The following is a 25097-nucleotide window of genomic DNA, read 5'->3' as shown; positions in this document are numbered from 1 at the left end:
TGACCCCAACACAGGAACACGTATGTCTGTTTCCCTCTACAATGACCCCAACACTAGAACACGAGACTCTCAGGAACACGTATGTCTGTTTCCCTCTACAATGACCCCAACACAGGAACACGTATGTCTGTTTCCCTCTACAATGACCCCAACACTGGAACACGTATGTCTGTTTCCCTCTACAATGACCCCAACACTGGAACACGAGACTTTCAGGAACACGTATGTCTGTTTCCCTCTACAATGACCCCAACACTGGAACACGAGACTCTCAGGAACACGTATGTCTGTTTCCCTCTACAATGACCCCAACACTGGAAGACGAGACTCTCAGGAACACGTATGTCTGTTTCCCTCTACAATGACCCCAACACTGGAACACGTATGTCTGTTTCCCTCTACAATGACCCCAACACTGGAAGACAAGACTCTCAGGAACACGTATGTCTGTTTCCCTCTACAATGACCCAACACTGGAACACGAGACTCTCAGGAACACGTATGTCTGTTTCCCTCTACAATGACCCAACACTGGAACACGAGACTCTCAGGAACACGTATGTCTGTTTCCCTCTACAATGACCCCAACACTGGAACACGAGACTCTCAGGAACACGTATGTCTGTGTCCTTATACAATGACCACAAGACCAGGCACTAAATCAGACGGGGCGTGGGGGGGGGATAACAATCCATGATGTTCTTCTCTTAACAGAAGATCATACAAAATACCTTTCTGATTTCACTTCCAACCATACTTCCTTCCACTTCCAACCATACTTCCTTCCACTTCCAACCATACTTCCTTCCACTTCCAACCATACTTCCTTCCACTTCCAACCATACTTCCTTCCACTTCCAACCATACTTCCTTCCACTTCCAACCATACTTCCTTCCACTTCCAACCGTACTTCCTTCCACTTCCAACCATACTTCCTTCCACTTCCAACCATACTTCCTTCAGATTGACAGTACTTTTGAAAGTATTTCAGACTGATTTGTAATAGTCTAAACATGGGCTGTTGATTTTTTTTTTAACCTGTTGGGGTCGTGGGCCACACCAGTTTGGGAACCCCTGGTCCTAAGGTAAATGCTATCTAATGTTAAATGTATGCGTGTGCAGGGAGAACATGCCGAGCCATTTCAAGTTTAAGGAGTACTGTCCTCTGGTGTTCCGCAACCTCAGAGAGAGGTTTGGCATCGATGACCAGGATTTCCAGGTACACGCAGAGTGAACATCTCACTCCCACTCTGTTTTTCTCACAAATCTTTCCCTTTCTTTCATATCTTACCAGCAACTTTCTCTCCTTTCTGTCTTGTTTCTCTCTCACGGTTTCTGTCTCGTGTCTCTCTCGCTGTGTGTGTTCTGTGTTGGCATGATAGGTCATTGATTCTGTTCGTCTGCAGCTGTCTCTGATAGTCACAGTCTACCTCTCTCTCTTTCTACCTCTCTCTCTTTCTACCTCTCTCTCTCTCTTTCTACCTCTCTCTCTTTCTTTCTACCTCTCTCTCTTTCTTTCTACCTCTCTCTCTTTCTTTCTACCTCTCTCTCTTTCTTTCTACCTCTCTCTCTTTCTTTCTACCTCTCTCTCTTTCTTTCTACCTCTCTCTCTTTCTTTCTACCTCTCTCTCTTTCTTTCTACCTCTCTCTCTTTCTTTCTACCTCTCTCTCTTTCTTTCTACCTCTCTCTCTTTCTTTCTACCTCTCTCTCTTTCTTTCTGTCTCTCTCTCTTTCTTTCTGTCTCTCTCTCTTTCTTTCTGTCTCTCTCTCTTTCTTTCTGTCTCTCTCTCTTTCTTTCTGTCTCTCTCTCTTTCTTTCTGTCTCTCTCTCTTTCTTTCTGTCTCTCTCTCTTTCTTTCTGTCTCTCTCTCTTTCTTTCTGTCTCTCTCTCTTTCTTTCTGTCTCTCTCTCTTTCTTTCTGTCTCTCTCTGTCTCTTTGTCTCTCTCTTTCTTTCTCGCTCTCTTTCTGTCTCTTTCTGTCTCGCTCTCTTTCTGTCTCGCTCTCTTTCTGTCTCTCTCTCTTTCTTTCTGTCTCTCTCTCTTTCTTTCTGTCTCGCTCTCTTTCTGTCTCGCTCTCTTTCTGTCTCTTTCTGTCTCTCTCTCTCTCTTTGTCTCTCTCTTTCTGTCTCGCTCTCTTTCTGTCTCTTTCTGTCTCTCTCTCTTTCTGTCTCTCTCTCTTTCTGTCTCTCTCTCTTTCTGTCTCGCTCTCTTTCTGTCTCGCTCTCTTTCTGTCTCTCTCGCTTCCCTCTTTCGCTTCCCTCTTTCTCTTCCCTCTTTCTCTTCCCTCTCTCTTTCTGTCTCTTTCTGTCTCCCCTCTTTCTCTTTCTCTCTTTCTCTCTCTGTCTCTCTCTTCCCTCTTTCTCTTTCTGTCTCTCTTCCCTCTCTCTTCCCACTCTCTCTTTGTCTCTCTCGCTCATTCTCTGTAGATTCAAACACTGTTTCATATGTTTCCAGAAATGAGTGATTGACTCTTCTCTTACTGTAGAATTCCCTGACCCGTGCGGCTCCGTTGAACAGTGATGCTCAGGGTCGGACTGGCGCTCGCTTTCACACCACCTACGACAAACACTACGTCATCAAAATCATCACCAGCGAGGATGTGGCTGAGATGCACAACATCCTCAAGAAGTACCACCAGGTAGAGACACACACACACACACACACACACACACACATCCTCAAGAAGTACCACCAGGTAGAGACACACACACACACACACAACATCCTCAAGAAGTACCACCAGGTAGAGACACACACACACACACAACATCCTCAAGAAGTACCACCAGGTAGAGACACACACACACACACACACACACACACACACACACACACATCCTCAAGAAGTACCACCAGGTAGAGACACACACACACACACACACACAACATCCTCAAGAAGTACCACCAGGTAGAGACACACACACACACACACACACACACAACATCCTCAAGAAGTACCACCAGGTAGAGACACACACACACACACACACACACACACAACATCCTCAAGAAGTACCACCAGGTAGAGACACACACACACACACACACACAACAACATCCACACACACACACACACACACACACACACACACACACACACAACATCAAGAAGTACCACCAGGTAGAGACACACACACACACACACACACACACACATCCTCAAGAAGTACCACCAGGTAGAGACACACACACACACACACACACACACACACACACAACATCCTCAAGAAGTACCACCAGGTAGAGACACACACACACACACACACACACACAACATCCTCAAGACGTACCACCAGGTAGAGACACACACACACACACACACACACACACACACACACATCCTCAAGAAGTACCACCAGGTAGAGACACACACACACACACACACACACACAACATCCTCAATAAGTACCACCAGGTAGAGCCACACAGACACACACACACAAGCCTAAAGAAGTACCAAAGTGAGTGCCCCCCCTCCTAGTTCATAGTGGAGTGTCATGGCAACACGCTGCTGCCTCAGTTCCTGGGGATGTACCGCCTCACGGTGGATGGAGACGAGACCTACATGATCGTCACCAGGAACATCTTCTCCCACCGCCTCCCCGTCTACAAAAAATATGATCTGAAGGTAGGTGCAGGGAGGGAGGGAGGGAGGGAGGGAGGGGGGGAGGGGAGGGAGGGAGGGAGGGGGGGAGGGGGGGAGGGAGGGGAGGGGAGGGAGGGAGGGAGGGGGGAGGGAGGAGGAGGGAGGGAGGGAGGGAGGGAGGAGGAGGGGAGGGGGGGGGGGAGGGAGGGAGGGGAGGAGGAGGAGGAGGAGGGGAGGAGGGAGGGAGGGGAGGAGGAGGAGGGAGGAGGGGAGGGAGGGGAGGAGGAGGAGGGAGGAGGGGAGGGAGGGGAGGGAGGGAGGGAGGGAGGGGAGGGAGGGAGGGAGGGAGGGAGGGGAGGGAGGGAGGAGGAGGGGAGGGAGGAGGGGAGGGGAGGTAGGAGGGGGAGGGAGGGAGGGGGGGAAGGGGTTACAGGCTTACAAAAGGAAATCAATGATAAAATGTCTGACATCTTTCTGTCTGTCAGGGCTCCACTGTGGCCAGGGAGGCCAGCGACAAGGAGAAGGTACAGTCATTTACACACACACACACACAACCAGCTCTGGACCTATACAAGGTGTGTTTAATGTATTTATATAGACACTGAGTATGGATTCTGATTCCTGGCCACTCCCTGTCCTATACAACCATGTGGAGCTGTGTGTTCAGCCCTGGTGATTTAAACCAACACAGCTTCTGTCCATTACCTACCTGACCTGCCATTCTGTCTTCAACTACATGGAGGGGTATTCAAACCCCTGCCCCTACCAGCCCGTTACACCCCCCCCCCCACCTACCTGCCCGTTATCCCCCCCCCCCCACCTGCCCGTTACACCCCCCCCATACCTGCCCGTTACACCCCCCCCATACCTGCCCGTTACACCCCCCCCCATACCTGCCCGTTACACCCCCCCCATACCTGCCCGTTATCCCCCCCCTACCTGCCCGTTACACCCCCCCCCCCACCTGCCCGTTACACACTCCCCCTACCTGCCCGTTACACCCCCCCTACCTGCCCGTTACACTCACCCTACCTGCCCGTTACACTCACCCTACCTGCCCGTTACACTCCCCCCTACCTGCCCGTTACACTCCACCCTACCTGCCCGTTACACCCCCCCCTACCTGCCCGTTACACTCCCCCCTACCTGCCCGTTACACTCCCCCTACCTGCCCGTTACACTCCCCCTACTTGTCCCTACCTGCCCGTTACACTCCCCCCTACCTGCCTGTTACACCCCCCCCCCCCCTACCTGCCCGTTACACGCCCCCCTACCTGCCCGTTACACTCCCCCTACCTGCCCGTTACACTCCCCCTACTTGTGCCTACCTGCCCGTTACACTCCCCCCTACTTGTCCCTACCTGCCCGTTACACTCCCCCTACCTGCCCGTTACCTTCCCCCTACTTGTCCCTACCTGCCCGTTACACTCCCCCCTACTTGTCCCTACCTGCCCGTTACACTCCCCCTGCCCTACTTGTCCCTACCTGCCCGTTACACTCCCCCTACCTGCCCGTTACCTTCCCCCTACTTGTCCCTACCTGCCCGTTACACTCCCCCCTACTTGTCCCTACCTGCCAGTTACCTTCCCCCTACTTGTCCCTACCTGCCCGTTACCGTCCCCCTACTTGTCCCTACCTGCCCGTTTACACTCTCCCCTACTTGTCCCTACCTGCCCGTTACCGTCCCCCTACTTGTCCCTACCTGCCCGTTACACTCCCCCCTACCTGCCCGTTTAACCCCCCCTACTTGTCCCTACCTGCCCGTTACACTCCCCCCTACTTGTCCCTACCTGCCCGTTACACTCCCCCCTACTTGTCCCTACCTGCCCGTTACACCTCCCCTACCTGCTCGTTACACTCCCCCCTACTTGTCCCTACCTGCCCGTTACACTCCCCCCTACTTGTCCCTACCTGCCCGTTACACTCCCCCCCTACCTGCCCTCTACACTCCCCCCTACTTGTCCCTACCTGCCCGTTACACTCCCCCCTACTTGTCCCTACCTGCCCGTTACACTCCCCCTACCTGCTCGTTACACTCCCCCCTACTTGTCCCTACCTGCCCGTTACACTCCCCCCTACTTGTCCCTACCTGCCCGTTACACTCCCCCCTACCTGCCCGTTACACTCCCCCCTACTCCCCCCTACCTGCCCGTTACACTCTCCCCTACTTCCCCCTACCTGCCCGTTACCTTCCCCCTACCTGCCCGTTACACTCCCCCCTACCTGCCCGTTACACTCTCCCCTACTTCCCCCTACCTGCCCGTTACCTTCCCCCTACCTGCCCGTTACCTTCCCCCTACCTTCCCGTTACACTCCCCCCTACCTGCCCGTTACACTCCCCCCTACCTGCCCGTTACACTCCCCCCTACCTGCCCATTACACTCCCCCCTACTCCCCCCTACCTGCCCGTTACACTCTCCCCTACTTCCCCCTACCTGCCCGTTACCTTCCCCCTACCTGCCCGTTACCTTCCCCCTACCTGCCCGTTACACTCCCCCTACTCCCCCCTACCTGCCCGTTACACTCCCCCCTACCCGTCCCCCCTACCTGCCCGTTACACTCTCCCCCGTACTTCCCCCTACCTGCCCGTTACCTTCCCCCTACCTGCCCGTTACACTCCCCCCTACCTGCCCGTTACACTCCCCCCTACCTGCCCGTTACACTCCCCCCTACCTGCCCGTTACACTCTCCCCTACTTCCCCCTACCTGCCCGTTACCTTCCCCCTACCTGCCCGTTACACTCCCCCCTACTCCCCCCTACCTGCCCGTTACACTCCCCCCTACCTGCCCGTTACACTCCCCCCTACTCCCCCCTTCCTGCCCGTTACCTCCCCCCTACTCCCCCCTACCTGCCCGTTACACTCTCCCCTACTCCCCCCTACCTGCCCGTTACCTTCCCCCATACTGTTGCATGCTCTGTGTCTTCAGTTCCGTTTGCTCCATCACTTTACTGCCGTTACAGCAGTACCATTGCGTCCCCTGCTTGGTGTGTGTGTGTTTACATTGCTAGATTATTTGATCAGATGCTGTTAGTTGTATGAGGCGGTTTTCTGGTAATGAGAGCAGACTTTCTCTGAGTGGGAATGAATGAATGAATGTTTCAGCCCATAGTCATACATTTGAAGTACATGGCTCTGATTCAGCCAATGGTAGTTGTACAAACGGACAACAGGCTTTGTGATTCTGCAACCTTCCCTGTCGGCAGGAACTTAACCTGCAGTGTGGAAAAGATTCTGAGTGTCACCTGAGTGTGATGTGAACTGGCGTGTGAGACTGAACTTTGCGGTATACTGTATTCGGACTGTGTGTGTGGAGGACAGAGAGTTGTGTGTGTGTGTGTGTGTGTGTGTGGAGGACAGAGAGTTGTGTGTGTGTGTGTGTGTGGAGGACAGAGAGTTGTGTGTGTGTGTGTGTGGAGGACAGAGAGTTGTGTGTGTGTGGAGGACAGAGAGTTGTGTGTTTTTCCGTTGTAGGTGTGTGAGAGACTCCCCTGGCGACAGTAGAATCTGGGCCGGGAGAACCAGCAGGGTTCTCTGAGGAAGAGAACAGAGTTCTATGGAGAAGCAGATGCTTACTACTGCCAGATCAGTGATAACACTAGCCAAGATATGGAAGGACTTGTTAATTTTACTACAGCAACTACAACCACAATAACTGTGTGGGTGTGGTCACGCGCGCACGTTGAGCGGGGTCGTGTGTGTGTGTGTGTGTGTGTGTGTGTGTGTGTGTGTGTGTGTGTGTGTGTGTGTGTGTGTGTGTGTGTGTGTGTGTGTGTGTGTGTGTGTGTGTGTGTGTGTGTGTGTGTGTGTGTGTGTGTGTGTGTGTGTGTGTGTGTGTGTGGGTTTTTTTTTTGAGTGGGGTCGCGCGTGTGTTCATTTTACTACAGCAACAACGACCACAACTGTGTGTGTGTGTGTTGAGCGGAGTCGTGTGTATTTTGAGTGTAACGGGCAGGTAGGGGGTGGGGTAACGACCCCGCTCAACATACACGTGTGCGACCCCGTGTGTATGTTGAGCGGGATCGCTTGAGGTGTGTGTGTGTAACGGCAGTACGGTGTGTGTGTGTGATGTTTCACACACAAACAACAAGCACTCTTGGCTGGCTGCATGCTCCTTCTCTCGCTCTCTCATGCATGTTTTCTGCATGTCCCTGCATCTCCAGGCGTGTTTCTCCAACACCCCGGACAACTTCACCGTGCTGCTGTCCTCACATCCAACCTGGATTTCTATTTGACAGATGTGATTGACATAGCTTCATGTGTTGAATACTCTGCCATTCCAGCTGGAATGGTGAGATATGATGTCACTTCAAAAATATTCCACTTAGCAGACGCTCTGCTCCAAAGCCACTTGCGAAGACCATTTAGTTTGTATGTGGTCCCTGTGGGAATTTAAACTGTGACCGTGGCATTTCCACCAGCACTTGCCAGGCTGTGCTCTCTTTCAGAAGCTCTCTCTCCTTGCCGCGCTTTATACTAATACAGTTTGTATTTCTTAAAATCTTTCCTTTCAACTTCCTTTCTTCCTTTCCCCGGCTCTCTCCTCCTCCATCCCCCCCTCGCTCCCCTCTTCCAGCAGCCACGCCCTCCTGAGGATGCACCCCCGCGGCCCAAATCTAATGTTCAGCAAAGGCTGCAAACGCTGCGGATCGCCACGCGCTTTTACTGCGCCATGAAACACGTAAGAGACGTAAGGAACAAGGCCAGGCATGCTCAATCTATCTACCTATCTAATCATATTATAGAACCAAGGCCAGGCATGCTCAATCTATATCCTATCAAATCATATTATAGAACCAAGGCCAGGCATGCTCAATCTATCTACCTATCTAATCATATTATAGAACCAAGGCCAGGCATGCTCAATCTATATCCTATCAAATCATATTATAGAACCAAGGCCAGGCATGCTATATCTATATCCTATCAAATCATATTATAGAACCAAGGCCAGGCATGCTATATCTATATCCTATCTATATACAGGTTGAAGTCGGAAGTTTACATACATACACTTAGGTTGGAGTCATTAAAACTTGTTTTTCAACAACTCCACAACTGTCTTGTTTACAAACTATAGTTTTGGCAAGTCGGTTAGGACATCTACTTTGTGCATGACACAAGTAATTTTTCCAACTATTGTTTACGGACAGATTATTTCACTTATAATTCACCAAATCACAATTCTAGTGGGTCAGAAATGTATATACACTAAGTTGACTGTGCCTTTAAACAGCTTGGAAAATGATGTCATGGCTTCTGATAGGCTAATTGACATAATTTGAGTCAATTGGAGGTGTACATGTGGATGTATTTCAAGGCCTACCTTCAAACTCTGTGCCTCTTTACTTGACATCATGGGAAAATCCAAAGAAATCAGCCAAGACCTCAGAAAAAAATTGGACACATCCACAAGTCTGGTTCATCCTTGGAAGCAATTTTCAAACACCTGAAGGAACCACGTTCATCTGAACAAACAATAGTATGCAAGTATAAACACCATGGGACCACGCAGCCGTCATACCGCTCAAGAAGGAGACAAGCTCTGTCTCCTAGAGGTGAACGTACTTTGGTGTGAAACGTGCAAATCAGTCCCAGAACAACAGCAAAGGACCTTGTGAAGATGCTGGAGGAAACAGGTTCAAAAGTATCTATATCCACAGTAAAACATGTGCTATATCGACATAACCTGAAAGGCCGTTCAGCTAGGAAGAAGCCACTGCTCCAAAACCGCCATAAAAAAGCTATGGTTTGCAACTGCACATGGGGACAAAGATCATACTTTTTGGAGAAATGTCCTCTGGTCTGATTAAACAAAAGTAGAACTGTTTGGCCATAATGACCATCATTATGTTTGGAGGAAAAAGGGGGAGGCTTGCAAGCCAAAGAACACCATCCCAATCATGAAGCACAGGGGTGGCAGCATCATGTTGTGGGGGTGCTTTGCTGCAGGAGGGACTGGTTCACATCACAAAATAGGTGGCATCATGAGGGAGGAGAATTATGTAGATATATTGAAGCAACATCTCAAGACATCAGTCAGGAAGTTAAAGCTTGGTTGCAAATGGGTCTTCCAAATGGACAATGACCCCAAGCATACTTCCAAAGTTGTGGCAAAATGGCTTAAGGACAACAAAGTCAAGGTATTGGAGTGGCCATCACAAAGCCCATAGAAAATGTGTGGGCAGAACTGAAAAAGCCTGTGCGAGCATCGAGGCCTACAAACCTGACTCAGTTACACATGCTTTGTCAGGAGGAATGGGCCAAAATTCACCCAACTTATTGCGGGAAGCTTGTGGAAGGTTACCCGAAACATTTGACCCAAGTTAAACAATTTCAAGGCAATGCTACAAAATACTAATTGAGTGTATGTAAACTTCTGACCCACTGGGAATGTGATGAAAGAAATAAAAGCTGAAATAAATCATTCTCCCTACTATTATTCTGACATTTCACATTCTTAAAATAAAGTGGTGATCCTAATTGACAGGGAATTTTGACTAGGAATAAATGTCAGGGATTGTGAAAATCTGAGTTTAAATATATTCGGCTAAAGTGTATGTAAACTTCCGACTTTAACTGTAGCTATCTCTTGCTCTGTCGCTCTCTGTCACTGTCTGTCGTTCTCTCTCTCGCTCTCGTCTGTCTCTATATCTCTGTCTGTCGCTCTCTGTCACACTCTCGCTCTCTCTGTCTGTCTCTCTCTCGCTCTCTCTGTCCGTGTCTCTCTCTCGCTCTCTCTGTCCGTGTCTCTCTCTCGCTCTCTCTGTCCGTGTCTCTCTCTCGCTCTCTCTGTCCGTGTCTCTCTCTCGCTCTCTCTGTCCGTGTCTCTCTCTCGCTCTCTCTGTCCGTGTCTCTCTCTCGCTCTCTCTGTCCGTGTCTCTCTCTCGCTCTCTCTGTCCGTGTCTCTCTGTCGGTCTCTCTGTCCGTGTCTCTCGCTCTCTGTCTCTCTCTGTCGTTCTCTCTCTCGCTCTCTGTCTCTCTGTCGTTCTCTTGCTCTCTTTCTCTCTCTCTCTCTCTCCCTCCCTCTCTCTCTCTCTCTCTTTCTCTGTCTCTGATCAATCGTATTGTAGAACCAAGGCCAGTCATACTCAATATATCAGATCAATCGTATCTCATTTTACTTTCATAACTTTCTTCAGATTCATGTAATGACGGCTACAGGATTCCTAGTAAAGAGCCAGATGGACCTGGTTTATTCTGGAACGTTTTCATACTGTTGCCCTTTTCCTTTATGGCTTATTGACTCTCAACCAATCACTTTCACTTCCCATTCCTCTCATAAACACACTTATGACATATTTTGGAGCGGCAGGTAGCTTAGTGGTTAGAGGCAGGTAGCCTAGTGGTTAGAGGCAGGTAGCCTAGTGGTTAGAGGCAGGTAGCCTAGTGGTTAGAGGCAGGTAGCCTAGTGGTTAGAGGCAGGTAGCCTAGTGGTTAGAGGCAGGTAGCCTAGTGGTTAGAGGCAGGTAGCCTAGTGGTTAGAGGCAGGTAGCCTAGTGGTTAGAGGCAGGTAGCCTAGTGGTTAGAGGCAGGTAGCCTAGTGGTTAGAGGCAGGTAGCCTAGTGGTTAGAGGCAGGTAGCCTAGTGGTTAGAGGCAGGTAGCCTAGTGGTTAGAGACAGGTAGCCTAGTGGTTAGAGACAGGTAGCCTAGTGGTTAGAGGCAGGTAGCCTAGTGGTTAGAGGCAGGTAGCCTAGTGGTAAAGAGGCAGGTAGCCTAGTGGTTAGAGACAGGTAGCCTAGTGGTTAGAGGCAGGTAGCCTAGTGGTTAGAGACAGAGGCAGGTAGCCTAGTGGTTAGAGACAGGTAGCCTAGTGGTTAGAGGCAGGTAGCCTAGTGGTTAGAGGCAGGTAGCCTAGTGGTTAGAGGCAGGTAGCCTAGTGGTTAGAGGCAGGTAGCCTAGTGGTTAGAGGCAGGTAGCCTAGTGGTTAGAGGCAGGTAGCCTAGTGGTTAGAGACAGGTAGCCTAGTGGTTAGAGGCAGGTAGCCTAGTGGTTAGAGGCAGGTAGCCTAGTGGTTAGAGGCAGGTAGCCTAGTGGTTAGAGGCAGGTAGCCTAGTGGTTAGAGGCAGGTAGCCTAGTGGTTAGAGGCAGGTAGCCTAGTGGTTAGAGGCAGGTAGCCTAGTGGTTAGAGGCAGGTAGCCTAGTGGTTAGAGGCAGGTAGCCTAGTGGTTAGAGGCAGGTAGCCTAGTGGTTAGAGGCAGGTAGCCTAGTGGTTAGAGGCAGGTAGCCTAGTGGTTAGAGGCAGGTAGCCTAGTGGTTAGAGGCAGGTAGCCTAGTGGTTAGAGGCAGGTAGCCTAGTGGTTAGAGGCAGGTAGCCTAGTGGTTAGAGGCAAGTAGCCTAGTGGTTAGAGCTTTGGGCCACTAACCGAAAAGTTGCTGGATTGAATCCCTGAGCTGACAAGGTACAAATCTGTCCTTCTGCCCCTGAACAGGCAGTTAACCCACTGTTCCTAGGCCGTCATTGTAAATAAGAATTTGTTCTTAACTGACTTGCCTAGTAAAATAAAGGTTAATTAAATAAATAAACTGAAATGCTGTACCTGTGTGTGTGTGTGTGTGTGTGTGTGTGTGTGGTGGGTGCATCTGAAGTGGCACCCTATTCCCTACGTAGTGCACTACACCCCCTGGCTTAAAGTATTTTTACAGACACGGTCTGTGTGTAGCTGACACGGAGGACCATTCAGTCTGTGTGTAGCTGACACGGAGGACCATTCAGTCTGTGTGTAGCTGACACGGAGGACCATTCAGTCTGTGTGTAGCTGACACGGAGGACCATTCAGTCTGTGTGTAGCTGACACGGAGGACCATTCAGTCTGTGTGTAGCTGATTGGTTGGGACAGCTGTTGTCTGAGCATGCCCAGACCAGAGCACCACCAGGCCTCTCCTTCCTGACTACTAATCACACTCCAGTTGTCATTTAGCAGACACTCTTATCCAGAGCGACTTACAGAGCGACTTGAGTGCATCCATTTTCCCCCATGGGAATCGTACCCACAGCTGAGCCACACGGGCTGGTTTTATTTACCTGGAGGTTGTGCTGTGTATTAGTCCAGTTGGTGATCTGGTGCAGTTCTCCTGTTCTCTCTCTCCCCAAGCTGAGGCGGATTCACTGTCGAGAGACGTCAGTCACATCCGATGTGTCACAAACTTCCTGTAGTTATATGATAATGCCATTCAAAAACCAACTCCGGTCACCTGACTGAAGACCTTGTGCACTGGGCCAATAATCTATCGCTGTCTGTCTCTCTCACTCTCTCCACCCCCTCTCTCTTGTTTTCTCTACCCCCTGTCTTTCTCTCTGTTTGTCTCTCTCTCACTCTCTCCACCCCCTCTCCCCCCCCCCCCCTCTCTCTTGCCCCCCCCCCCCTCTCTTTCTTGGCTGTTTTCATCCTACTTCATCTGTTCTGCTTCTCTACCATGTCACCCCAGTACGTGATGCTTGTATGGGCTTGTCTGTACTGACCTGAACTGATCATTGCCCTATTGTTGATCAGGAAGGTGGGAGAGATTAAGGATGCATGGACAGAATGGGTGGATGGATATATGGAATGGATGTCATTAACAGGATGATATCTGTAGCTGGTACTAGTGTCTCTTCCTTCTGACATTATTACAACGTTCATCCATTTGAGTGTGCAACAAGGGTGCCTCGACCTTGGCAGCATTGTTTGTGGTCTGTGTGTTTGTTGCTGTGTGTGTATTTGTGTCCATCTGTAACTATTCTATGTGTGTATCCATTTCTGTGTGTTAGATCTTGGCTCAGTGTGTGGGTGTGTGTGTGGGTGTGGCTCATTTCCTGGTGCTGCTGTAGAATTGCTTCTGTCAGCTCCCTGAGCTGAGCTGAGCTGGTGCTGTGACCTCATTTCCTGGTGCTGCTGTAGAATTGCTTCTGTCAGCTCCCTGAGCTGAGCTGCTGCTGTGACCTCATTTCCTGGTGCTGCCGTAGAATTGCTTCTGTCAGCTCCCTGAGCTGAGCTGCTGCTGTGACCTCATTTCCTGGTGCTGCTGTAGAATTGCTTCTGTCAGCTCCCTGAGCTGAGCTGCTGCTGTGACCTCATTTCCTGGTGCTGCTGTAGTATTGCTTCTGTCAGCTCCCTGAGCTGCTGCTGTGACGTCATTTCCTGGTGCTGCTGTAGTATTGCTTCTGTCAGCTCCCTGAGCTGCTGCTGTGACCTCATTTCCCGGTGCTGCTGTAGAATTGCTTCTGTCAGCTCCCTGAGCTGAGCTGCTGCTGTGACCTCATTTCCTGGTGCTGCTGTAGTATTGCTTCTGTCAGCTCCCTGAGCTGAGCTGCTGCTGTGACCTCATTTCCTGCTCACTCCTTCCTCAGTTCCACAGAATAATGCCTCACTTTACACACAAGCGCCCCCAGACCCCATGTCACACATGGTATTGCAGCCAGATGGCCTAATGGAAACTCTCAAGCCCCATAGAGCTCCCACTGTCCGTTTCAAACTGAGGGTGTCACAGAATAACAGGATTCATATTAATTTATTCAATGAGTCAGAGGGTCATTTTAAAGAGTGTAAACCCTGGTACTTTTCCTTATTAGTGTGAATAGCTGTAGAGTCCAGGTGTGTCCTCTGCTGTCCTGACTGTGTTTCTGTGTGGGGCTTCAGGCCAAGGAGCTGCCCACCTACAAGGACAACGACTTCATCAACGATGGACAGAAGATCTGCATCGACGACGACAACAAGAAGATGTTCCTGGAGAAGCTACGTAAAGACGTGGAGGTGTGTGTGTGTGTGTGTGTGTGTGTGGTTCTGTTATTTCTTCTGATGTGAGTGAATTAATACTTGGGTCTGGATTAATCCGGTCTCCCTCAACACATTTTATTTCCCTCCCTCCAGTTCCTGGCCCAGTTGAAGCTGATGGACTACAGTCTGCTGGTGGGGATCCATGATGTGGAGCGGGCTGAGCAGGAGGAGGTGGAGAGTGAAGATAACGAGGGGGACGATGAGGGGGAGAGTGACGGAGGGATTGGCACTCCCCCTGACTCCCCCAGTAACACCCTGGACAGCACCAAGCCCCTGTCCCCTGGGGAGTTTGACCCCACCATAGACGTCTATGCCATCAAGAGCAACGACGGTGAGTGGAGAGGGAGGGGTTCAGGAGATGGTGAGAAATACCAACTAGATCAACAGTATAGATGACAGTCCTTGTAGCTCTCCGGTGCCCCTTGTGTTATGTCATTACAGATCTAGGGATAGTCCTGTGTGTTCAGGTGTTTCTAGGAAGTAGGTGTAGGGATAATCCTGTGTGTTCAGGTGTTTCTAGGCAGTAGGTGTAGGGATAGTCTTGTGTGTTCAGGAGTTTCTAGGAAGTAGGTGTAGGGATAGTCCTGTGTGTTCAGGTGTTTCTAGGCAGTAGGTGTAGGGATAGTCCTGTGGGTTCAGGTGTTTCTAGGCAGTAGGTGTAGGGATAGTCCTGTGTGTTCAGGTGTTTCTAGGAAATAGGTGTAGAGATTTTCCTGTGTGTTCAGGTGTTTCTAGGAAGTAGGTGTAGGGATAGTCCTGTGTGTTCAGGTGTTTCTAGGAAGTAGGTGTAGGGATAGTCCTGTGTGTTCAGGTGTTTCTAGGAAGTAGGTGTAGGGATAGTCCTGTGTGTTCAGGTGTTTCTAGGCAGTAGGTGTAGGGATAGTCCTGTGTGTTCAGGTGTTTCTAGCCAGTAGGTGTAGGGATAGTCCTGTGTGTTCAGGTGTTTCTAGGCAGTAGATGTAGGGATAGTCCTGTGTGTTCAGGTGTTTCTAGGCAGTAGGTATAGGGATAATCCTGTGTCTGTGTGTCCAGGTGCTCCTAGGAAGGAGGTGTACTTCATGGCGGTCATTGATATTCTGCAGCATTACGATGCCAAGAAGAAGGCCGCTCACGCTGCCAAGACCGTCAAACACGGAGTGAGTGAGTGAGTGAGTGAGTGAGTGAGTGAGTGAGTGAGTGAGTGAGTGAGTGAGTGAGTGAGTGAGTGAGTGAGTGAGTGAGTCTGCACCTCGTTTGGTGTGATTTTTGTGTGATTGTGTGTCTTCCCTTGACTGACTCCTCCACCATGTGTCTCCCCCTGCAGGCGGGAGCGGAGATCTCCACGGTGAACCCAGAGCAGTACTCCAAGAGGTTCTACGACTTCATCACCACTATTCTCTCATAGCCCCCGGGAGTAGGGGGGGGGGGTCTGGCTGAGAGTGGAGGTGTTTTTTATCTCTCTCTCCATTTCTCCTTTAGCAGGGGTGTCCCTCTGCAGCTAAAACCATCATTTGTTTACATTCATCTTCTCTGTTGACTTGATCTCTGTTACGCGGGACCATAAGGTGTGATAGGAGAATAGGTGTATCTTCTCTTTTGACTTGATCTCTGTTACGCGGTGTTCTAGTCAGTACTTTTGTATTTGTTTGTTTTATGTACTTTGGGAATCTAGTTTTTTTTACACCATGTCCTCACCCTGCATTGTTTGTTGTTCTGTATTCCCCTTTGGGAAGGGGTGGGGTTAGAATGAGGAAGAACGGGGCTCAGTGATTGGATAACAATAGTGAGGTCACTCTCAGAGTAAATAGTACAGGTAGAAGTAAACAGGAAGTGCACCTTGAGGCTAGTCCAAACCATTCACTCGTCTTCAGGAAGTAGGAAGTATTAGTCCAATAGGCCGTCGGCCAGACCATCCAATTGTCATTTAGCCCTGCCCAAGCCAAAGCTACCTTCCTATCTGTCCCTTCATCCATCACTCCCTCCATACAAGAGACGTGTGTGTGTGTGTGTGTGTGTGTGTGTGTGTGTGTGCGTGCGTGCTGGTAGTGAGAGCGCTGGCTGGGTACAAGTTAAGAATAGAGAGGAGAATAGCAGGGTACCTGGAAGGACGGCCAGAGAGTAGACCAGAAATGACACGAGGTCTGACTCGTCCAACAGTTTCATTCAGTTCCATTAGGCTTTAGAGATTTACGACATCATTGACTGATCGGGTTTATGTCATTCTGGCGGGGTACCAGGAAAGGGTATTAGGAAGTTGGTGTGTCTGACTTCCTGTGGGACAGGGCAGGGCGATGGTATGATACCTCAGGGACCTTTGAACCTGAATTGCCATCAGCACCTTAAACAAATTGTTGCACTTTTATGTTAGAGATATGATCTCTCGTTCTGTTACATGCACCACAACAAAAGCACTGTTTGAAGTTATCCAACTCATGCCCAACATGTCTGATAGGGGTGTAGGAGGGACTAGAGGTGGGTTTGGGACCAGGCCTGAGTGTAGTGCGCAGCAGAGAAAGAGGAGTGGTGCCTTCAGGACTGATACAGACGGCCTATTGTTTACCTCTGGTATCGAACCAGCCTGAACCAGAGTCTTACCCACATCTGTCTGTGTCAGGGGTCTCCAACCCCGGCCATGGAGGAGTACTGAGTATGCAGGCTTTATTTACTCCTGTCTAGCACTAATAAACCTGATTCAGCTTGTTATGGTCCAGACAGAAGACCTTAATTAGTTGGTTATTTGATTCAGCTTATTGTGGTCCAGACAAAATACCTTGATTAGTTATTTGAATTTGGTGTTACGGCAGGGCTGGAACAAAAGCCTTCACGACTATTAGCGTTCCAGGACTGAGATGGAGAGCCCTGAGTCAGTAAAAGATCTCTATACAGGGTTCAGGCCTGAGTTGGCTGTGTGTCAGTGTTTTGTGAGAGGAAAGGAAGGGGCTGGGTTGTAGGAAAATCTACTTTTGTTATTTAAGCAGTGATGTCATGCCAACCTGTCAGCCTCTCCTTTTAACCTTGTTGTCTGCCTGTTATTCAGACTTTTGTTGCGTCGTTGTTGTTGAAAGGTTGTTTTATCTCAGATTGAGTTTCGTCGGGTTTGAATTGAGGTGGTACATTTTTATATTTTGCACAGATACTAAAAGTAACCAAATGTTATGCATATGATCCTGACTGGGTGACGTGGTTTTAACAAGGGAAACGACCGGGTGACGTGGTTTTAACAAGGGAAACGACTGGGTGACGTGGTTTTAACAAGGGAAACGACTGGGTGACGTGGTTTTAACAAGGGAAACGACTGGGTGACGTGGTTTTAACAAGGGAAACGACTGGGTGACGTGGTTTTAACAAGGGAAACGACTGGGTGACGTGGTTTTAACAAGGGAAACGACTGGGTGACGTGGTTTTAACAAGGGAAACGACTGGGTGACGTGGTTTTAACAAGGGAAACGACTGGGTGACGTGGTTTTAACAAGGGAAACGACTGGGTGACGTGGTTTTAACAAGGGAAACGACTGGGTGACGTGGTTTTAACAAGGGAAACGACTGGGTGACGTGGTTTTAACAAGGGAAACGACTGGGTGACGTGGTTTTAACAAGGGAAACGACTGGGTGACGTGGTTTTAACAAGGGAAACGACTGGGTGACGTGGTTTTAACAAGGGAAACGACTGGGTGACGTGGTTTTAACAAGGGAAACGACTGGGTGACGTGGTTTTAACAAGGGAAACGACTGGGTGACGTGGTTTTAACAAGGGAAACGACTGGGTGACGTGGTTTTAACAAGGGAAACGACTGGGTGACGTGGTTTTAACAAGGGAAACGACTGGGTGACGTGGTTTTAACAAGGGAAACGGCTGGGTGACGTGGTTTTAACAAGGGAAACGACCGGGTGACGTGGTTTTAACAAGGGAAACGACTGGGTGACGTGGTTTTAACAAGGGAAACGACTGGGTGACGTGGTTTTAACAAGGGAAACGACTGGGTGACGTGGTTTTAACAAGGGAAACGACTGGGTGACGTGGTTTTAACAAGGGAAACGACTGGGTGACGTGGTTTTAACAAGGGAAACGACTGGGTGACGTGGTTTTAACAAGGGAAACGACTGGGTGACGTGGTTTTAACAAGGGAAACGACCGGGTGACGTGGTTTTAACAAGGGAAACGACTGGGTGACGTGGTTTTAACAAGGGAAACGACTGGGTGACGTGGTTTTAACAAGGGAAACGACTGGGTGACGTGGTTTTAACAAGGGAAACGACCGGGTGACGTGGTTTTAACAAGGGAAACGACTGGGTGACGTGGTTTTAACAAGGGAAACGACTGGGTGACGTGGTTTTAACAAGGGAAACGACTGGGTGACGTGGTTTTAACAAGGGAAACGACTGGGTGACGTGGTTTTAACAAGGGAAACGACTGGGTGACGTGGTTTTAACAAGGGAAACGACCGGGTGACGTGGTTTTAACAAGGGAAACGACTGGGTGACGTGGTTTTAACAAGGGAAACGACTGGGTGACGTGGTTTTAACAAGGGAAACGACTGGGTGACGTGGTTTTAACAAGGGAAACGACTGGGTGACGTGGTTTTAACAAGGGAAACGACTGGGTGACGTGGTTTTAACAAGGGAAACGACTGGGTGACGTGGTTTTAACAAGGGAAACGACTGGGTGACGTGGTTTTAACAAGGGAAACGACTGGGTGACGTGGTTTTAACAAGGGAAACGGCTGGGTGACGTGGTTTTAACAAGGGAAACGGCTGGGTGACGTGGTTTTAACAAGGGAAACGGCTGGGTGACATAATATCATTATACCTGTTCCAGAGATAGATAGATATATCTCTATATAGCTCTGACTTGTACCAGAGAAGAATCTGTCTGGTGTTGTACCTGTGATGGGTAGCCTACTAAACCAGTGACGTCATCCTTCTCGACTGTTCTACCCCAAGCAAAAAATATATATATTAAGGTTTGTTTTAGACGCAGAGATTCTATTCACATATATTTTTAGGTTGCATTTTAGTCATGAAATATAATTGTATTTTAAAGCACCACTGTTTGAGTTAATGACAGTGTTGTGTTATATGAAGAATGCTACTGCTTGTGTGTTCTGTAAAAACAGAACCAATACATGTTGCAGGAAGACAGTTTCTCCCTCCTGTGTCTTGGCTGTTCAGATCCATTGTTACTCTCCTAGTCTTAACCCCATCAGGCTCTCCTTACCAAGCTTTAAACTGTGTTTTCATCGTATACACTGTGTAAGAGGTGTGCCTTTATACTCCAAATGATTTCATTTGTCTTTTTTAATGTCTTTTTGTTTTTTTTACAAAGTTCAAATGTTATTTTTAACAGGGTTTTATTTTCAGCGTTTTCCCTTCCTGTGTAGTAGGTGTTTTCAATATATTATTGTTGAGTCAAATTGATACAGTTGTATTATTATTTTGACTAGTTCAGTTTTCAAACATAAAAACTATAATGGCGTCTCTGATGCTGAGGTTATGGGTAGAACTTAGTCATTAGGCACAGATGGCGCTTACCTTCCCCAAATCCTAACCTTCACCATTAGGGGGGTGGGGGGAGGTGGTACTGCAAATCTGAACTTGGATCTGTGTGTCTACCTCTTGGTGTGGAGACTGCCTCTGGGCTGATCTGACCCTGCGTTCCCCGCTGCTCAGTAGGGACCTGTGTGTTGTGGTTTGTGTGACTGTCATAATAATGTTCGTCGTGTTTGTCCGCTGACCAATTCCTCCGAAGTTTGAATGCATCTGAATGAAATGGCACCCTATTCCCTGTAACAGTGAAATAATTTTGACAAGAGCCCGTTTAGGTTTAGGGTTAGGTTTAGGATTAAATTTTAGGATTAGGTTTAGTTTTAGGATTAGGTTTAGGGTTAGGTTTAGGATTAGGTTTAGGATTAAAGTTTAGGATTAGGGTTAGGTTTAGGATTAGGTTTAGGGTTAGGTTTAGGATTAGGGTTAGCCAGGTTCTGGTCAAAAATAGTGCACTGTTTAGGGAACCGATGCAGTCGACTCCCCTTCTACCATCTTATGTTAACGTTGCTGCATCACCACTGCCTGCTCCATGTTCCCTAAACCCTAACCTTAACCACTGCTCCATGTTCCCTAAACCCTAACCTTAACCACTGCTCCATGTTCCCTAAACCCTAACCTTAACCACTGCTCCATGTTCCCTAAGCCCTAACCTTAACCACTGCTCCATGTTCCCTAAACCCTAACCTTAACCACTGCTCCATGTTCCCTAAACCCTAACCACTGCTCCATGTTCCCTAAGCCCTAACCTTAACCACTGCTCCATGTTCCCTAAACCCTAACCTTAACCACTGCTCCATGTTCCCTAAACCCTAACCTTAACCACTGCTCCATGTTCCCTAAACCCTAACCTTAACCACTGCTCCATGTTCCCTAAACCCTAACCTTAACCACTGCTCCATGTTCCCTAAGCCCTAACCTTAACCACTGCTCCATGTTCCCTAAGCCCTAACCTTAACCACTGCTCCATGTTCCCTAAGCCCTAACCACTGCACGCCGGCTTCCTAACCTTCACCCTAACCTTAACCACTGCACGCCGGCTCCCTAACCTTCACCCTAAGCCCTAACCTTAACCTAAAACAGCTGACCCAGGATCAGTGGTGAAGAGGAAATGTCTACCTGCTCCACCTCCCACCCACTGGCCAGCTCTCCCTGCCCTCACCCACGGGCCAGCTCTCCCTGCCCTCACCCACGGGCCAGCTCTCCCTTCCCTCACCCACGGGCCAGCTCTCCCTGCCCTCACCCAAGGGCCAGCTCTCCCTGCCCTCACCCACGGGCCAGCTCTCCCTGCCCTCACCCACGGGCCAGCTCTCCCTGCCCTTACCCACGGGCCAGCTCTCCCTGCCCTCAACCACGGACCAGCTCTCCCTGCCCTCACCCACGGGCCAGCTCTCCCTGCCCTCACCCACTGGCCAGCTCTCCCTGCCCTCACCCACGGGCCAGCTCTCCCTGCCCTCAACCACGAGATATGTGTTTTTGCTCTGAGAAGATGATGGCTCGATCCATAGAGAGTGTGCTCCCATGTCACAGACTTGGACTCCTACTATAGACTACCCTCTCCACTGCTCCCCAGTCCACTGGGACGTAGATGGCTGGTTTTGTCCATCGTTGGCTGATCCTTCAACCTCCTCTATGTAAAAGCCGTACTAAACCCAACATTTTGTGAAAATAAACCTTTCCCATCTACGTGCATCCATCTACATTCAGAATGACCACACATGAGCTTGGAAAATATTGTAAGGTGTAAATGTATCAGTTTGAGTGTTTTATTTTTTTAACGTATGAATTCTGGAAGACTGAATGAAGTGTGTTTGTGTTTGTCACACGGTTAGGTGTTAATGATTACAGATATGAGGACAGACAGATGGTGAGGTTTATGGGGTTTTAACTGTGGAAATTGTGAGGTATGTAATGGTGACCCAGAGTCCTTGCTACACATTGCTAAAGCATTGTGTGTGTGTGTGTTGCTGTCTGCCGGTGGTCCTGTGAGAAATGTTAACTCATGTTCTGTGATGTTTATTGTTTGACACATAATGCTGATAATTCTAATACACTCCATTCCGTCGTCATTCGCTTTACTATAATAAAGCACTGTCTGCTAAACTGAGGTCTGTTTTCAGTACTTTGTACATGGTCATTATTTTCACTTACTGTCTTTTGAGCTTGGTACTTTTAATATGTCCTTTATTTTTCCAGGTAGTGCCAGTGAGTCTTTTTTATTTATTTATTAGGAGAGGAAGCGTTAAGTCAGCACAAACAGGACACACACACACACACACACGACTAAAACCAGGCTACATAAAGGAGACTAAAATAGATTCACAAATTACCTCATTCAATTACACAAGCATAGTCACTGCAGACAGCAAGCCCTTTTAATGAAGTTTTCTCTATTGTATTTGACTAAACGTATGGCCATCAAACTCAACAATGGACCTGGAAGCCAGTTCCACTGCGTGTTTTCATTGTTCCTCTCTAATCAGAGACTGATTTATACCCGGGACACCAGGTGGGTGATTCCTCTCTAATCAGGGACTGATTTATACCCGGGACACCAGGTGGGTGATTCCTCTCTAATCAGGGACTGATTTATACCAGGGACACCAGGTGGGTGATTCCTCTCTAATCAGGGACTGATTTATACCCGGGACACCAGGTGGGTGATTCCTCCCTAATCAGGGACTGATATAGACCAGGGACACCAGGTGGGTGATTCCTCTCTAATCAGGGACTGATTTATACCAGGGACACCAGGTGGGTGATTCCTCCCTAATCAGGGACTGATTTATACCCGGGACACCAGGTGGGTGATTCCTCTCTAATCAGGGACTGATTTATACCCGGGACACCAGGTGGGTGATTCCTCCCTAATCAGGGACTGATATAGACCAGGGACACCAGGTGGGTGATTCCTCTCTAATCAGGGACTGATTTATACCAGGGACACCAGGTGGGTGATTCCTCCCTAATCAGGGACTGATATAGACCAGGGACACCAGGTGGGTGATTCCTCCCTAATCAGGGACTGGTTTATACCTGGGACACCAGGTGGGTGATTCCTCCCTAATCAGGGACTGGTTTATACCAGGGACACCAGGTGGGTGATTCCTCTCTAATCAGGGACTGATTTATACCAGGGACACCAGGTGGGTGATTCCTCCCTAATCAGGGACTGATTTATACCAGGGACACCAGGTGGGTGATTCCTCTCTAATCAGGGACTGGTTTATACCTGGGACACCAGGTGGGTGATTCCTCCCTAATCAGGGACTGATTTAGACCTGGGACACCAGGTGGGTGATTTCTCCCTAATCAGGGACTGGTTTATACCTGGGACACCAGGTGGGTGATTCCTCCCTAATCAGGGACTGGTTTATACCTGGGACACCAGGTGGGTGATTCCTCTCTAATCAGGGACTGGTTTATACCTGGGACACCAGGTGGGTGATTCCTCCCTAATCAGGGACTGATTTAGACCTGGGACACCAGGTGGGTGATTCCTCTCTAATCAGGGACTGATTTATACCAGGGACACCAGGTGGGTGCAATTAATTATCTGGTAGAACAGAAAGCCAGCAGGCTCCGGACCTCATAGGGTAAGAGTTGAATAGTCTGGTTTAGAGTCATGTTCAACATGTAAATGATTACAGATTTTTTTCAACATGTTCATTTATGAAAGGTGGGGCTTTTATTTATTTATTTATTTAAATAGACTAATATTTTTGTGTAAAGTTAAATATTACAGTTCATTACGTCTGAAATGGGTGTTAAATTCCATGTTAAATGGAATTGCATGGAAGTAGCTCATTTATGCGGTTGTTTTAGGCCTATTATCTTACCAAATATTGTGCCTATTGAATTTAATTATGCGTTGGCCTTTTGATACTATTTGATTAATAAATTATAACTAGAAATTGTGGCATCTCATAGGATCAAATTAATTTTCTGGTTTAGAGCAATGAGGAACATGAATAAACGAAACAATGTGCTAATGTTCACAAAATGGTTATCGTTTTCAACATTTTTAGTTGTTTATTTAGAAATAAAGTATAATTGATTCCTTAGATTTGTCAAACGTTTTTCATTTATTTAAAAGAAAATAGCCCAGGTCTAGTGTTTATCTCACTGGCTATTGTAAATGTATTGCCCCCAACAGAAAATACAAATCTACAGGCAGTCATTGATCTAGGTAGACTGGATCTGTCTCCTTTCATTTAGCTAACTGAATTGATTGTGACTTGAGTTGAACCTATCACGCATTCAAATCCTGCATCACACACGTTTTAATGCTGCGTCAGTAGACAAGGTAACTGTCTCAGAGTGCGCATTGCTCAGCTGGCGGGAACACGGGTCTGGTAGAGTCAACCCCAGAGCAGCGGAGTAAAAACGTCTGAGGTGAGATTGAGTTGTCACAGAAATAACACCAGCAGCACGCTGTTCAGGTAGCCGATATATAATGGCTATAATGCCGCCTTAGAAAAAAAAGGTTCGAAAATGGTTAATCGGCTGTCCCCATATGAGAATCTCCTTTGGTACCAGTTAGAACCCCTTTTGGTTCAATGTAAAAAGGGTTATACATAGAATCAAAACGGGTTCTCCTATTGGGACAGATGAAGAACCCTTTTAAGTTCTTGATATAACTTTGTTTCTAAGTGGAGGCCTACCATGCAAAGCCCATGGCCCCTTTTAGCTATTGTTTAGTAAATATTCAGAGTTGGCATTCATCCTCTGCTTCTATGCTTACTACACAATTCTTTCTTGGATATTTTACTGAGAATTTGTTTGGAATAGGCCCGGTTCTTTTTTGTTCGATTATTATGGAAGCTTTGTAAAATAGGCTATGTAACCGTTTTAGTGGAGAGTATAGGCTGGCCAAGTAGACGCCATGGGTTATAGGGCTCCCGAGTAGCGCAGTGGTCTAAGGCACTGCATCTCAGTGCTAGTGGCGTCACTACAGACCCTGGTTTGATTCCAGGCTGTATCACAACCGGCAAGATTGGGAGCCTCATAGAGCAGCGCACAATTGGCCCAGTGTCGTCCTGGTTTGTGCTTGGCCGGGGTAGGCCGTCATTGTAAATTATAATTTGTTCTTAACTGACTTGCCTAGTTAAATAAATGTAAAATAAAAATCAACAGAGGTAAAAAGGAAATGGTGGTTGAGATGAGGTTTATGGCACAGAGCATAAACCACAGAGGATGCAGGGGTATTCAACTCTTACCCTACGAGGTCCGG

The 25097-nt window shown here is 48.5% G+C and overlaps 1 protein-coding gene across 3 annotated transcripts in view; it reads left to right on the top strand.

The window, feature by feature from the left end:
• LOC139366930 (phosphatidylinositol 5-phosphate 4-kinase type-2 alpha-like) overlaps positions 1–17608 on the top strand; it is a 62028-nt gene extending 44420 nt beyond the window's left edge. Inside the window, exons 3-11 of one of the 3 annotated variants that reach the window (XM_071104689.1) lie at positions 1124–1220; positions 2487–2639; positions 3483–3629; positions 4073–4111; positions 8163–8267; positions 14207–14320; positions 14438–14675; positions 15377–15480; positions 15648–17608. In XM_071104689.1, coding sequence (XP_070960790.1) covers positions 1124–1220; positions 2487–2639; positions 3483–3629; positions 4073–4111; positions 8163–8267; positions 14207–14320; positions 14438–14675; positions 15377–15480; positions 15648–15728 — 1078 coding nt within the window. In that variant the 3' untranslated portion in view covers positions 15729–17608. Of the gene's footprint in view, positions 1–1123; positions 1221–2486; positions 2640–3482; positions 3630–4072; positions 4112–8162; positions 8277–14206; positions 14321–14437; positions 14676–15376; positions 15481–15647 lie in introns of all 3 variants that reach the window. The other 2 variants (XM_071104688.1, XM_071104690.1) reach the window with 2 other exon arrangements.
• Positions 17609–25097: the final 7489 nt, after the last annotated feature.

The sequence above is a fragment of the Oncorhynchus clarkii genome, chromosome 15 (assembly GCF_045791955.1).
Source record: "Oncorhynchus clarkii lewisi isolate Uvic-CL-2024 chromosome 15, UVic_Ocla_1.0, whole genome shotgun sequence".
NCBI lineage: Eukaryota > Metazoa > Chordata > Actinopteri > Salmoniformes > Salmonidae > Oncorhynchus > Oncorhynchus clarkii.
The sequence above is the reverse complement of the archived record's forward strand: the minus strand, read 5'-3'. Positions and strand labels throughout refer to the sequence as shown.